This window comes from Oreochromis aureus, linkage group 13 (assembly GCF_013358895.1).
Source record: "Oreochromis aureus strain Israel breed Guangdong linkage group 13, ZZ_aureus, whole genome shotgun sequence".
Taxonomy (NCBI): domain Eukaryota; kingdom Metazoa; phylum Chordata; class Actinopteri; order Cichliformes; family Cichlidae; genus Oreochromis; species Oreochromis aureus.
In genome coordinates, this window is record NC_052954.1 from 2,805,903 (window position 1) to 2,820,689 (window position 14,787).

The following is a 14,787-nucleotide window of genomic DNA, read 5'->3' on the forward strand; positions in this document are numbered from 1 at the left end:
AAAATGCCATATTTGGAGGCAATGACGTCACAGCGAAGCGACGAGGACTGTCTGAATTCAAAGAGCACTCAAAATGTGGCGACAAATGTGTCCTACTTTTCCACGAATTTCAGGGTTAGTTGTGTCCGAATTCAGGGGAAGGATGCGCCAATGCCATATTTGGAGGCAATGACGTCACGGCGACGCGCCGAAGGCTGTCCGAATTCAAAGAGTGCTCAAAATATGGCGACAAATGCGTCCTACTTTGCCCTGAATTCTAAGGATGGTCCGATGTATCCTTCATGTCCTACTATATCCCAGGATTCATTGCGGGTCATAGAGGAGATTTGTTTCTAATAACGATGGTGGTCGAAGCAGGAGAGGAAAACACTTTCAAATGTAAGTATATGAAAATCTGGTTGTACAAAAGTTAAATTGTTATAGCGGTCGTGTTGTTAAGCTTTGGGCATCTGCATAGACATGTTTCTTTTATTTAAAATAACCGTAAACCAGCTTGTATCGCGGGTCCCGCGGTTTTTCATGTATTGCCGCTTACATACAGCTCTTTCTGATTTTTTCAAATTGGTGATATGTTGTGGGGAACAAAGACCAAACGGCTTAATTTATTAAAACGAGGAGAAAACGATCACCTCTTCACTGGGGTGAAGAATTGGGCCGCTACGGCGTGGATGTACAAGAATAAATCAATTTACACATCATATTCATATGAGTACGGTCCTATTAACCCTCATGCTGTACAGCAGCGGTCCCCAACCTTTTTTGCGCTACAGACCGGTTTATGTCAGACACGGAGCAACCTTTAAGGTATCGTGGATAAATAGAACCACATAAAATGATCCGACCAAGACAAAAACTGTGGTATTTTGTAAATATAATAATAAACGTGAATGTACTGTGTAATTGTGTAACTTTATTACCAGTGTCCTCCTGAAAATGCGCCAGAGTAACATCCTCCTCTCTGCCGCTTAATGCTCTCTGGTAGCTATGGCAACGTGTAAATATTTCTTTCAAAATAAGACACGCAACTACAACAAGGGAAAGACTCAGGGAAACCGAGTTAACGATAAAACCCCTGAAAACCATAAATGTCACACCGGAGCCTTAACCCTCATGGCCCGGTACCAAACGACTCACGGACCGCTGCTGTACAGAACCTGTGATGTCCAGACGGTGTTCCTTTGGTGTTCTGCTGTGAAAACTTTTGGGTTTAGGGATTAACATAGTTGCCATGGTTTCCTTTCTTCTCTTATTTGTTGTGTGTGATCAGGACAATTCTGGAAAGGATGGGCCTGCAGGGGAAAGTCACCCCCTTGCAGGCCAGAAGACATGAGATAACTTTAAAGAATACAAAGTACGTATGTGTGTTATCAAGAAGATAATTCTTAAGAACACAAGTTAATAAATGTGCAATTACTAAGAGTTGTTGTGGTGTTTTTATTTGCCTGTCATTTTGATTTCCTCTGCCTTTAGGATTGCAAGTATCCAGGCTCAGGAGAGGGGTCAGTGGAAAGCCCACTGCTGCTACTTGGCCCTGGTTTGCCCTCATGGATGAGGTGATAGGACAGATGCCTTCCATTAAGCCTCCTGTCCTAATGTCCCCTCTCCCTGAGGACACTCCAGGGCCAAGCACAGCAGTGGGTGACCAAAACGACAGCGATGACGAAGCGGCTCAGCCACCTACGACAGGGAGAAAGAGGAAAAGAGACAGGGATGATGAGCTGCTAGACCTCATCAGACGACCAGGCAGCAAAGAGAGGCTGAGGAGAGGAGAGCAGGGAGAGGACGGACAGACTGTTTTCACTTCGAGAAAGATTAGTTCCAAAATGAGTTATCTATTGAGAAATTTATTTATTTGAATATATTTGTTACATTGTTATATGTGTTGCATTAGTTTAAAGGTTTTATGGTATTAATAAATTGATTCAAACAAACAGTAATTGTCACTGAACTCAATTTGATTTACAGGCATTTGTAACACGTATGAACATGATGCTTTGAACAATATTACTTGGATATTTATTTGATAGCAATAAAGTAAATAACAATAACAATTAAACAAGAATATTTCAAATACACAGTATGTAAAGATGAAAAAACAACATTTACAGTTGTTCACACAGGATTAACCTGAGTGACCTGTTCCTGGACCTTTTCTTTAACAACTGTAATAGATTACAGGAAGTCTCTGGCAGTGTTGCTGAATCTGTATGGGCTCAAAATGTGGTCATAAATATTTTGTACTTGTAAATCAGTTTTGTACTTGTAAATCAGGATTTGTATGTGTAAAAAAAATTTGTATGTGTAAAAAAAAATTTGTGTGTGCGTAAAAAAGATTTGTATGTGTAAAACGAATTTGTGTGTGTGTAAAAAAGATTTGTATGTGTAAAACGAATTTGTGTGTGCGTAAAAAAGATTTGTATGTGTAAAAAAGATTTGTGTGTGCGTAAAAAAGATTTGTGTGTGGACTTAGCCAAAAAAACCCTGCAAGTTACAAGTACGAATTTTGACCCTATTTTTCTTCCTTTAAGCTGATTGGTCAATGTCATGTCAATCACAAATTAAACAATCCAATCAGAGAACAGATGGGTTTGGCTGTGGGGGGGTTGCTTTACGGACCTTCAGGTCCTGGAAGGGTAACACAGTTTGAAGATGGAGGACGGCGGTGGCGCTTCTGCGGCGCAGGTAAGCTTTAATTTATGGTTTACTGGAACAAGCTAATTGTCCAGACATATATTTTTGAATTTCATGTTCGGTTACTACACTGTAATTTTTCACGGTGCCAAAAGCTAGCTTAAAAAGGGCTCTCAACATTCGCCCTAGTGTTGCATGCGTTCAAATAGTCTCCTGTGTGGCACGGTCTGTCTGCTTAAACATCAGCATCCTGGAGAATTATGTGTTTGGATTTAAGTTTAATCCCGATGAGATGTCGTTTTGGTAATAATTGGAACTGAAATGCTCTGACTTGACCTTAGCACTGGTCCCAGGTCACCCCCGAGTTTGTGTTAGAGTAATACTACAGTAATTACAGTATACAACAACTTTCAGCAGCTACTGAAAGGTAGGGGACCTAGCTTCAGTGAGGGTTTTGGGATTTATGACAGCTTATAGGCAGTGACATTAAGAAATACTCTGTCATACAGTACCAGATTGACCAAGAATGCTTCTGTAGTAACTCTAGTGCAGTGTCTGTCTGTTGTCAGTAAGCTAATGTCTGGTGATATTTGCTTTGCTGGATGTGTCGTGTTCAAAAATTTAAGAAGGAATTCAGGAGAAAAAGATTTAAAAAGATTGAATTTGCTTCAGCAGTTGAAATTACAAGTTTATAGTGCCAGCCTTTTATGTGAACCAGCTTCCCAAAAAGGATAATGCTGAAACGGGTTTTACAGCTTATATACTGTGACAATAAAAACAGATGCTGATTCTAAGGCCCAGTTCAGGGCATCTTGTCCAGACTCCCTAACCCAGAGACTAATCTAACCATTATCGTGTGTTTGTAAGCATGCTGCAAAAAACCCATCTGCACTCTATGTGTCCCTGCAATATTTCAAATACAGCGCTGAATGACGCTCTCAACCTTCAAACGTGGAGTGCCAACATGCTTATGAGCACATTTGCATTGTGTACATCTTAAAAAAAAATAATGAAACAGCCTTATAATAATTAATAATTTTGTAAACTTGTACATAAATGTTCAACCCTAACAGATGTCAAATGTGTTTAGGGACTCTTAAAGTCTTTCTTCATCTGGTTATGTGTTTTGAAGTGTGCTATACTAAATTTGTGGGTCATCTGTGTCATCATGGGAACGTCCACGGGGTACTTCAGAGAGAACCCTTCTTAAATAGGAGAGTGTATGATACATCCATAGAGAAATGTGTAAATCTTTGAAAATTGTCTGATTGTTTTACTTAACAGGTGACTGTAAATCAAGTGGACCTTGGTCTATCTCCCTCCAGAACAGAGAACCTGGGATGTACCTGTGACTCTTTGGTGGGTTAATTTTTTTTCATTATTAAAGTAATGTTGTCTGAATTTTTTGAATACAGCAAGGTGGCACAGGATAGAACATATTTAAAAATAATTTTTAATGCAATTCAGTTTCTTTACTATATTACAAAGTTAATCAAAATAAAAAGATTTTCATGAGAATATTATTTGGTTTTATTGAGTTTTACGCAGTTTGACATTTCATTGTTCCTTCAATGCACTTCATATGATATCAGTAATTCCATAAGTTTTTTCTTCTTTCAGGTGGCTTTAGGAAGACATGTTTTCCAAAACCTTCAAAATAGGCTGGTGCAGTCCTACCAACAGCAGCCCTTGGACCTTGATCATATTGAGTTCCTCTGCGTGAACGCATCAACTCTAGTCTGTTCTCTTTCTGCTCATATTAATGTTCCATCACTGGTAGGTTTATTTGATTTAGTTTTGGTTACCTTTAAAAATCGTTTCAATATATGCCATTCTTATGTATCTTATGATGTTAATTTTACAGTGTAGTAATTATGCTATACAAATAAACCTGTCATCCATTGCTTTGTTAAATCCAAGATGAAATTTTGTTATGTGTTTCAATATAAAGATTGGGGATAAGAATAATGTTACTAACATGGTAAAACTGAATTCTAGGATTTCATCCAACTAAATATTTTAATGCAACCATTTTTTAGGTAGTTGAAGCTCTTCACCACCTCATCTGCCTCATCCATTCCAATATGGATGCAAGAAGGTCTGCCATTGTTGTTGACAGCTCAGCTGGTGAACGGGGGAGGGCAAAGCTCTATGTTTCCAAAGACCACCTCAAAGATCTAATACAGATGGACCTCTCCATTCCTTGTATCTCCAAGCTTTTGGGCATATCGCAGAAAACAGTCCGACGAAGAATGGAAGAGTGGGGCCTCTCAATAACGGCAACCTACAGCTCACTATCAGATGATGAACTTGACAACTTAATTGCAGCCATAAAACAGGAATCGAAAGATCTGGGTTAGTTATTCATGTGAAAAATAATGCTTGTAATAAGATTCTATTTTATTTTTCTTGCTAGCAGCCTTTCATATTTACATGAATAACACTAGCTGAATGTCATGATTAGTTAGTAGTTTGATTTACTGTACTATAACTGCCTTCCAATGTGCTGTTGTAATTGTTTCAATATGGGATGTCTTTTTAGGCTACAGAATGGTTAAAGGACGCCTCAGGGCACTGGGCCACAGGGTGCAGTGGAACAGAGTATGGGATTCCATGCGTTGTGTTGACAGTGCTGGAATCCTTGAAAGGATGGCAAATCTTGGATGTGTTGTTAGAAGGACATACAGTGTTCCTGGTCCTCTGTCACTGCTCCACATTGACACCAACCATAAGTTAATTAGGTAAGTTTCACATAACTCAATAGTCATAGGTCACATTTGGGCCCATTAATATTTAACTCAATCATGCATATGCAAACACTGTATTATACATTACCCCATTACTTTACTGCCTTCCAAGTTAGCAGTAATATATATATATATATATATATATATATATATATATATATATATATATATATATTCTCTACATTCTAACAGATTAAGAGAAGTTCACCAGCCTTTGCATGCTTTTAGAAATGTGCGATCCACTTTCAAATTTGACAAGTCCTAACTTGTAATGTTTTATATCTTGATTATTGGTGAAAAATGCAATTAATTAATTATACTCAGTGGCTGAAGTCTTAGGGGCTGTGTCTTTGTCTCTTTACAGATATGGACTTGTGATGTTTGGTGGTGTTGATGGCTTCTCAAGGAAGGTTTGCATTCTTCACTAAAATAGCAGAAAATGTGATGCTAGTAATAGTACTTCCATAATGTCTCTTTATTTTCAGATCTTGTACTTGAAAGCAGCTAAGAACAACAAGGCTTCTACAGCACTGACGTTCTTCCTTGAGGCTGTACAGAAGCATGGATTTCCATCGAGGTATAATGCAAAAACTTGCTGTTCACATTCGATTATAGAGGCTTAAATCAGTCTCACTTCAATTTTGAATACACATTCGTGCCTGACACACATGCTTGCTGTCTGGAAATGATTGAATTTTGCTATAATTTGTATTCTATTTGCAGAGAAATACTACAATAATAATAATAATAATAATAATAATAATAATACGTTTTATAACACCTTAAGGTTACCTTACAATAGCATAGAGTTGGATGTCTCGAGACCGGTCTTGGTCTCGAGACCGGTCTCGAGACCACTTTTACGTGGTCTTGGTCTCGTCTTGGTCTCGACGGACTTTTGTCTTGGTCTCGGTCTTGGTCTCGATGGACTTTTGTCTTGGTCTTGTCTTGGTCTCGACGGACTTTTGTCTTGTCTCGGTCTTGGTCTCGCTGTTTCGATCTTCCGTTCTCAAATCGACATAGTGTTCCGGAGATTTGGAGTCAACCATTAGCGGAGCGGGGGTGGCTTACTGGGCTTAAGCCGGGTCATTTTTTCAGAAGCATGGGGCACCGTCGTAAATTCCCCTAATTTTGGTATGATCCGAGCTCAGGTACTAGGCGACTGAGCACAGCACGCATGTGAGCGAGGGAGAAGCTGCTGCCTGCGAGTTTGCTGCAGACAGAGGAGAGCTTAAGTTTGACCAGGTACCAAAGCAAATCATTCGTACTGAACTAATAATGTAAATATGACGGTGTATCACAAAAGATTGATATCAAACTGATCAGTTGGTTACAAGCTACTTGCTCTTCGAGTGAATCAACAAATGGATAAATAAAAAGCCGAACAACAATGCTGATTTTTAGAGAGTCTTAGCCTACATTTCATATTTTCAGTTGTTACCCTCCACGGCTAAACAAACTCTCTAAATCGGTTTCAATTGTGTACTGATGAACACAACAATGGACATAAGAAGCTTCTTTCAAAGAAAAAAAACTCAGGTAGATGTTATTTTATATATTATGCTTTGTATGTTGTTCAGTATATCTATGCAAAACAAGAGAAATTTCAATACACAGCAGTATATTCACAGATGAAACAAGATATTTACATACACTTTAGGTAGAAAACATAAAAACTATTTTTACTGTTAAACATTAATTTAGAGTAAACTTTTGTTTTAGATAAATAAATGTTGAAATATCTTTTGAATTAGTTTAATGACAGAATAAAGAGAGACAGAGCTGTCTATTTTTATCCCTTTCATCAAATTTAGGAGAACATATACACTAAGTTTATTGTTAATTAATAAGAAAAACTCCAGACATTCCATTCTGAGCTTAAGAAGCTTCTGATAGGTTAGTAGAGTCCATGTGAGTAAATTGGTGGCACAGCTGTGGATGCATATAAGGCAAAACACAGAGCCTGTTTCTGTGACATGTGAAAATCAAGAGATGTCAACCAAAACACCAGGAACAGAATTGTGGAGCTCCATAAGTGTGGCTCAATTTTGAATACAATTTGGTGCCATTTGCAATTAAGAAATACATATAGTTTTTCTCTTTACTCTTAAAGTTAACAAATATGTTTTTTATATTTATCAATCTAAAAAAATAAACATTTAGTCTGATTTGATGTTACAATTAAAAAGTGTTTGTGTTTTTATCTGAAGAGTATGTAAATATCTGGTTTCAACTGTATATTTGATGATGTTGGTGTTTGGCTTGATTGTCAGCACAAAGAGGGAGAGAGAGGAACAGAGAGGGAGAGAGAGGAGCAGAGAGGGAGATGGAGAATGAGGACAGAACAGAGATCGAACAAGAGCAGGTGAGACACACATGTTAGTCAAATGGTTGTTTGCCAAAACTCATCAGAACATGTATCTAGTACCTGTTTCTTTTTAGATACCATTTGTTACTTTTCAAATTCTATATTTATTAAGTTATGCAGGCTTGTTTGCACAACAAGGCTAAATAATTATATAAACTTTTCAGAATCTAAATAGTGTACTTTGGTAGAATTAAAAAAAATAAGTGTAGTGCAGGTCTATGATGATTTTCAGTGCTACTATCATCTAGTTCTGATTCTGGTTCCGTCTTGGTTAAGTCCTAAGTAGTCCTGATTTTGAACTGTTGTAGTCCTGTTTTAATTCGGATCAGTTCTGGGTCTGGTTGAATTGGGATTTAGTCCCTGTGTCTTGATACAGGCCCGACTTTGTTCTGCCTTGCTGCTTAATTAAAAACTAGTTTAAGGTGTCCTGCATATGTGATATTTATTTTTTTCCTATATGAAGTCATTCTTTTTGAACAAAACTCAAAACAGAGCCTAATAATCTTTCAGTCATTTCTACCCTCACTTAATTTCCTTTCGCTGCTCAGCTCTCACACAGTGGCTCAGTTATGCTCCAATCCCTCCATATTGTTGCCAATCACATGCGAGGATATAGGATAATATCATTATGTGAAAAACAGAGAGGGTGAGAGACGCGACAGTCAAGTGGAGCGTGCGTCTGTCCTCTCAGTAAGTGAGTGAGACAGTAGACAGCGGTGAGGAGGGCTGTGCGAAAGCAAAAACACATAAATATGCCTGACGCCTGTAAACGAAGCAGCATCTGGCTGCAGTTTAAAGACTTTTTTTGTCTCGGTCTTGGTTTTGGTCTTGGTCTCGTCTCGACTCGGTCTCGGTCTTGGTCTCGTCTCAACTTGGTCTTGGTCTTGGTCTTGTCTTGGTCTCGATACCCTCTGGTCTTGGTCTTTGTCTTGGTCTCGATACCCTCTGGTCTTGGTCTTGTCTTGGTCTCGGATTAGGCGGTCTTGACTACAAGTCTACAATAGCACAAGAACAATAGCAACAATTCAATATATTGAAACATTGCAAATAAAATTTAGACATAAGTTAAAGAAGAAAAAAGCAAGCATGACAGTATAAAAGCTGAGCAAGTTAAAATGGACTAATACAGAATCAGGTGTATGCAATTCTGAATAGATGGGTTTTGAGTAGTGACTTAAAAGTGGTGAAAGAGTTTGTGGTCCGGAGATCTGGTGGAGGTACATTCAAAGTCTTGGGGGAGAACAACTAAAGGCTCTGAGTCCCATTGTAGTTAGGCAAGCATGTGGAACAGACAGAAGGGAAGCTGAAGAAGAGCGAAGTGTATGAGTGGGCGAGTACAAATGTGGTACAAATGTAGAAGATCAGATAAATATGGACGAATATGTCAAATTAGTGTCAGCTGTTTCCCATGTGTTTTCATTTCCTCTAATCACACTTGTGTGTATTTAGTCTGTGTGTTTCTGTTCATTCTTTGTCATGTTGTCTGTTGTCGTTTGTGCCATATTTCCATGTGTCTCTGCTTCTACGCTCCAGGTTTCAGGTATCTTTGTATCCACGGCGAGTTTCATGTTTTGGTTTTTATGTTTATCTTTAGTCTGCCCAGTTTAGCTTCATCTCTGCCTTTTGTTTTGTATAGTTTTTACCAGCCTTAAGAAACGCCTTGCTTTGTGTTAACATTCAAGTTTTGTTCCACATTCCATTTTTGTCTGCACTTGGGTCCACTATTCATACTTCACACAGTAAGCTGCTCAGCCAGACTGTGACAGAACAACCATTTCACTGACTTTGCAAGTTAACATTGCTAGTTGTGCATTGTACTTTTGGGGAAAATATTTACAAATATAGCTCTGCATAAGAGCTCAAAGAGCCCTAAAAATATTATACAGTTGAATGTAAAACATTCACATTTTTCTTTAAATTATTAACTTTTAAATATTGCTAAAATGTGACCCTCTGTAATTTCTGTGTCCTTTGTTTTTCATATTTCTAGAGTGAGGGGAGACCAAGGAGTTGAGAATGTTGACATTGCTCGATACATGTTTGAAGTTCGGGGCTGTGGTAGAGGAAGCTTTATGTCTGGCAAAAGCATGCATAACCAAAGGTATTCCTAATTTACAACAAAAACATATTTTTGAATGCCAGGTGTAGTATTCTGGCGTTAATTATTGAATGTGTTATTAACAAAATTACGTTTAAAACTGAATTACTGTGTTACTTCAAATTATAACAAGTTCCCATAACATTTTGTTTGCACAGAATGCTTGGAAATTATTTCATTTTATGAGGATGAATGTCACTGTATAGTGATTTAAAAAAAAAAAAAATGTTTTTTTTGTTTTCTTTTGTTTTAAAGGATAGAGCGCCTGTGGCATGACGTTTGGAATGTTGTCACCAACATCTACTACGATCTTCTTCACAGACTTGAGGAAGACAGACTCTTGGATCCAACAAACTGTACTGACCTTTTTTGTGCACAGTATGTGTTTTTGCCACGAATCCAAGCAGATTTGGAGACGTTTATTGAAGGCTGGAACAATCACTCTCTTAGGACAGAGTGGAACTACACCCCAAACCAACTATGGGAGATTGGAAAGACTCAGAATCCAGTCAATCCTCCTGAAAGTATTGTGGTATGATTACACATCTCTAAATTCTTCAAATCGCTTTTTTGAAAAAAAAAAAAAAAATATGTATATCATTGACAAAATTAATAAAGCATGTATTTTAAAGACTTCCTGAATTGATGGGGTCTAATTTCAGGCAGAGTATCCAGATGTGGACATTGCAGACTTGGACCAAACTGGTATTCACCTTCCAGAACTTGTGTCTCCACTTGACAGTGAGGATTTGGAAAGAGTGAGACACCTTTTCAATCCCATGGAACCCTCTATGTCCTATGGGGCTGACATTTACAGTTCCCTTGTCCAGTATGTGGAAGGCATTCTTGAGAACAGGCAGGCTTTATAGCTTTATCTAGAGTGATGGTTGAAAATAAGATGCCCTAACAGATGTTTACATTATGTTGAATTATCAGTTTTTGTATCCAAGGACAGTTACTAAAAGTCTGCATCAATATTTATTTTCAGTTTTTAATGTTAATACATTTTGTGTTAGATGAGTTTACAGTTATATTTTCCTGATAATCTGTCAGTTAATGCAAAGGTAACATGATAAATGCTTTCTGTTCTCATGTAAGTCCTTTGTTTAATAATAGCTTCAATAAAATTTTGTTTAGGTGCCATCATGCCTATTCTTGCTGATTTCTATTTTTATTTAATTGTAAAGGCAATATTCAATGAATCAACTTTATTTACAGTCTGACAAGAATTCTTTTTCTTAACTTTGATGGAGTGGCGACCAGTTTAGAATGTAACTTGTCCTATAACTGCTGCTCCAAATCCATGTCCTTGACAACTTCTGGATTTTAATTTGGGGTGTTCAAGCATATTTCCTTTGATTTACAAAATGATTTCAAACAACCTCAAAAATAATCAGGAAAGTTATCATCCAATTTTCATAGCTCAAAACTTGACTTTATTGATAACAGCTTGAAAGTGACAAAAACCTCTCATGACTGTAGAACTGTAATGTTTTGATGTGTGTTAGCTGTCCTGCATGCAGTAATTAAATAGCTTGACCACAGCTGACAGTGTGGCAGATTTTTATTATCATTATATTCAACAGCATTGGACTGTGTGTAACATTTAATACAGCTTTAGTATTAATCTACTTTTTTCACCTCTTGTAATCCATGAAACTGCTTCAAACAAAGAGATGATGTGAATCGGATGCATGATAATGACTTTAAGTTAACAAAACAACCCTAAACACAATCATTAGTTCCTTAACTTCAAATGTACACTGTTAGACTTTTCATCTCCACTTTACGGTAACATACTGGCGTCACTGTTGCCAGCGTCATACCGTGACGCCGTATTACTGTAGCTTACCGTTGTGCAGGATGATACCGTTTTTTGCTGTTGTGGTATAATACTCTTGGACAAATTATGGTAACGCACTGTAGCTTTTTTTATGTCGTTATGTCGTAAATTACGTCAACAAAGTAACATCATACTGTGATTAAGAAATTGGTATACTACCGTTTATTCACGGTATGTCACTGTAAGCCCGCTACAAGGTAATAAACTGCAATATATTTACCATTAACTTACCGTTATCATGCATCATCAGTACCAAAAATATTAATCTCTGCTAGAGGATACCGTGTTCCTACAGGCGGTCATTTACTGTTTAACACGTCGTAATTTACCGTAATTTAAGGAAACAGTAACATACTGTAAGAGACTGGAGGGTTAAAAAAAAAATTGTATTGTATTAAAAAAAAGGTACCATTTATTTATTTATTTATATAAAAACATATATATTGTCAGGGTCCTGGGTCTGAACGACCCAGGGACCCTGAGCAGTTATGGACTAATATTATCATTATATATATTTTGTATGGCTGTCCCTGGTTCTCCCTGCTTGTATGTGTATGAGCACTCGTTTATAGGCGCCTTCTGGCCTGGTGGGTGTGGCCCTGCTGGCGGACTGGCCACACCCAAAGCCACACACCTGCTCCTGATCAGGCCTCGTCGGGGGAGCTACTTAAGAGAGTCTTGGAGCTCCCACCGACGCGGGATCATTCCATGAGACTCCACGTTAGTCTTCCCGTTGAGCCAAGTTAGTGTGTGTATGCCTGCGGTTATATGTGTCCTGACGGCTGCTTCTATTGTATCCCCAGGAGAGGTGTGGAGAGCCAGACAGCAGCCAGCACGGGGAGTGCTGAGACACGGGAGCGGAGAGCACAAACACTGGGAGAAGACACGACACGGGAGTCTGGGGAAAGCACGGGGATTTATTGTTGTTGTTTCCATCACTGTAAATAAACGCACTGTTCGCACACAGAGCACCGCGCCTGGGTCCTCCTTCCTCACACCCCCCACGGTCTGCCATGCCGAACCGTGACAGAATGATCCCGCCAAGCATGGACCCAGCGGTCTCTGAGGAGAGGCTTAGGAGGGAGGTAATGGACAAAGTTTATAGACTCTGTGAGCTATGGTGGGAGAAGGAGGGGTTGCGTCGCGCCCTGGAGAAGCGGCTGCAGGAGACGCTGTTTAAATTCCCCTGGCTGGTGGACTCCCTTAATTCAGTAGTCCTGGACTTCCTGCTTTCTACCCTCCACCTCCACTCTCCTACTCAGGCTGCCCACCAGCCCGGCGAGCTGGGGGATTCACAGCCTGACACGCCGGCCCCGACGTCTACCCGGAAACGACGTTCACGCCGCCGGCGTTCCTCACCGCAGCCGACTTCCCGGACATCTCAAGAGCCGGCTGTGGTGAGTAATACGGACACTCTTTCCTTTCCCTCACCATCTGTTTTTGTGTCTGCAGTAGACGATGACGCCGCTGACGCTGCCGTAAGCCAGCCGACAGCACAGGTAACATCACCTCGGTCAGAGGTCTCCACACCACTCGCTGCTTCACCATCTGTTGCTGTAGCACCGCCGTCGTCTCATCTGCCTGCAGCCACCATTCTGCCATCTTCGCCACCATCTGCTGCTACGTCGCCACCCGGACCTGCCCTGCCCGAGCAGGAGCTCAGCGAGCCGGAGGAGCTCGCGCCGCCCGAGCGGGAGCTCAGCAAGCCACCTTATACTCCACCTGCAGCTACCGCATTACCATCTTCGCCTCCGGATCAACCATCTGTAGCCACACCGCAGCCGGAGGAGCAGCTCGGCGAGCCGGAGGAGCTCGGCGAGCCGGAGGGGCTCGCGTCACCAGCTGAGGAGCCCGCGCCGCTGCTGGAGGAGCTCAGCGAGCAGGAGCAGGAGCTCAGCGAGCAGGAGCAGGAGCTCAGCGAGCAGGAGCAGGAGCAGGAGCTCAGCGAGCAGGAGCTGGAGCTCAGCGAGCAGGAGCTGGAGCTCAGCGAGCAGGAGCTGGAGCTGGAGCTCGCGCCACCAGCTGAGGAGCCCGCGCCGCTGTTGGAGGACCTCAACAAGCCGGAGGGACCGGCGTTGCCAGCAGAGGAGATCGGGGAGCGGGAGGAGCTCGGCGGGCCTGTGGAGCCCGCGCTGCCACCAGGGGGGCTTGGAGGTCCGGAGGGACCCGCTCAGCCGGAACTGGAGGTCAGTGTGCCGGAGGGACCTCCACGTCCGGCGCGCCCTCCACGCCGCCCGCGTCCGGCGCGCCCTCCACGCCATTCACGGCCAGCATGTCCGCGACCCGCACGGCCAGCACGTCCGCGAACGGCGCATCGTAGATCAGGTGCCACACCTCGCTGTTGCTCATCGGAGCAACGTCGCCGCCGTCACTGGAGCCGGGGCAAGCCGCCGGAGGGGCAGCAGCGCCGCTGCCGCCGCCGCCGTCACTGGAGCCGGGGCAAGCCGCCGGAGGGGCAGCAGCGCCGCCGCCGTCACTGGAGCCGGGGCAAGCCGCCAGAACAGTTTCATCGGGGCTGCCGGACCCATGGCTGCCGGACCCATGGCCGCCCGCCAGAGCTGCAGCGTTGTCTCAAAGGGGTTAGAGGTAGGCCGCCTGAACTGTCTTGCCGCCACTGCCTGACCCACAGCAGGTCCCGCTGGTCTTGCCGTCCTTCGGGTCGGCCTCCAGAACTGTTTTCGGCAACTGGACCGGGGGGTTGGACTGTCGAACTGTGTTTTTCTTTTGTTGTTTGGTGATGACTGTTTGACGGAGAGGTTTTGCGGCCCTCCGTCCTGGACCCCCCGCCGCCCGCCCTGGGTTGGTTGTACTGTGATTTTTGGTTTTTGTGTATTTGTTTTAGGGTCGTCGGGAGCCGACCCTTAGAGGGGGGGTACTGTCAGGGTCCTGGGTCTGAACGACCCAGGGACCCTGAGCAGTTATGGACTAATATTATCATTATACCGTGACATATATACCCACTAAAGATCGATTGATCAAGATAGATAGATAGATACACACACACACACACACACAAAATAATTCATGTGCTTTACACCACTTTTTATTTCTGTTCTGATTTTTCCCTGATGAAATACACATTTCCAAAATCAAAAACTGA

At 41.6% G+C, this 14,787-nt stretch overlaps 1 protein-coding gene across 1 annotated transcript; it reads left to right on the forward strand.

Moving 5' to 3' along the window:
- Positions 1 to 4,730: 4,730 nt before the first annotated feature.
- Positions 4,731 to 10,713, forward strand: LOC120443409. Its single transcript, XM_039622073.1, has 7 exons — positions 4,731 to 4,986; positions 5,174 to 5,372; positions 5,743 to 5,788; positions 5,864 to 5,955; positions 9,737 to 9,847; positions 10,100 to 10,376; positions 10,507 to 10,713. Exons 1-7 carry the CDS (start codon positions 4,818 to 4,820, stop codon positions 10,711 to 10,713), a joined length of 1,101 nt encoding a protein of 366 aa, XP_039478007.1. The 5' UTR covers positions 4,731 to 4,817.
- The last annotated feature ends 4,074 nt before the right edge of the window (positions 10,714 to 14,787 follow it).

Coding starts and splice junctions, on each gene's coding strand:
- LOC120443409 (XM_039622073.1), top strand. CDS start 4,818: ATGGACCTCTCCATTCCTTGTATCTCCAAGCTTTTGGGCATATCGCAG. Junction 4,987..5,173: donor ACAGGAATCGAAAGATCTGG/GTTAGTTATTCA, acceptor ATGTCTTTTTAG/GCTACAGAATGGTTAAAGGA. Junction 5,789..5,863: donor TTGATGGCTTCTCAAGGAAG/GTTTGCATTCTT, acceptor CTTTATTTTCAG/ATCTTGTACTTGAAAGCAGC.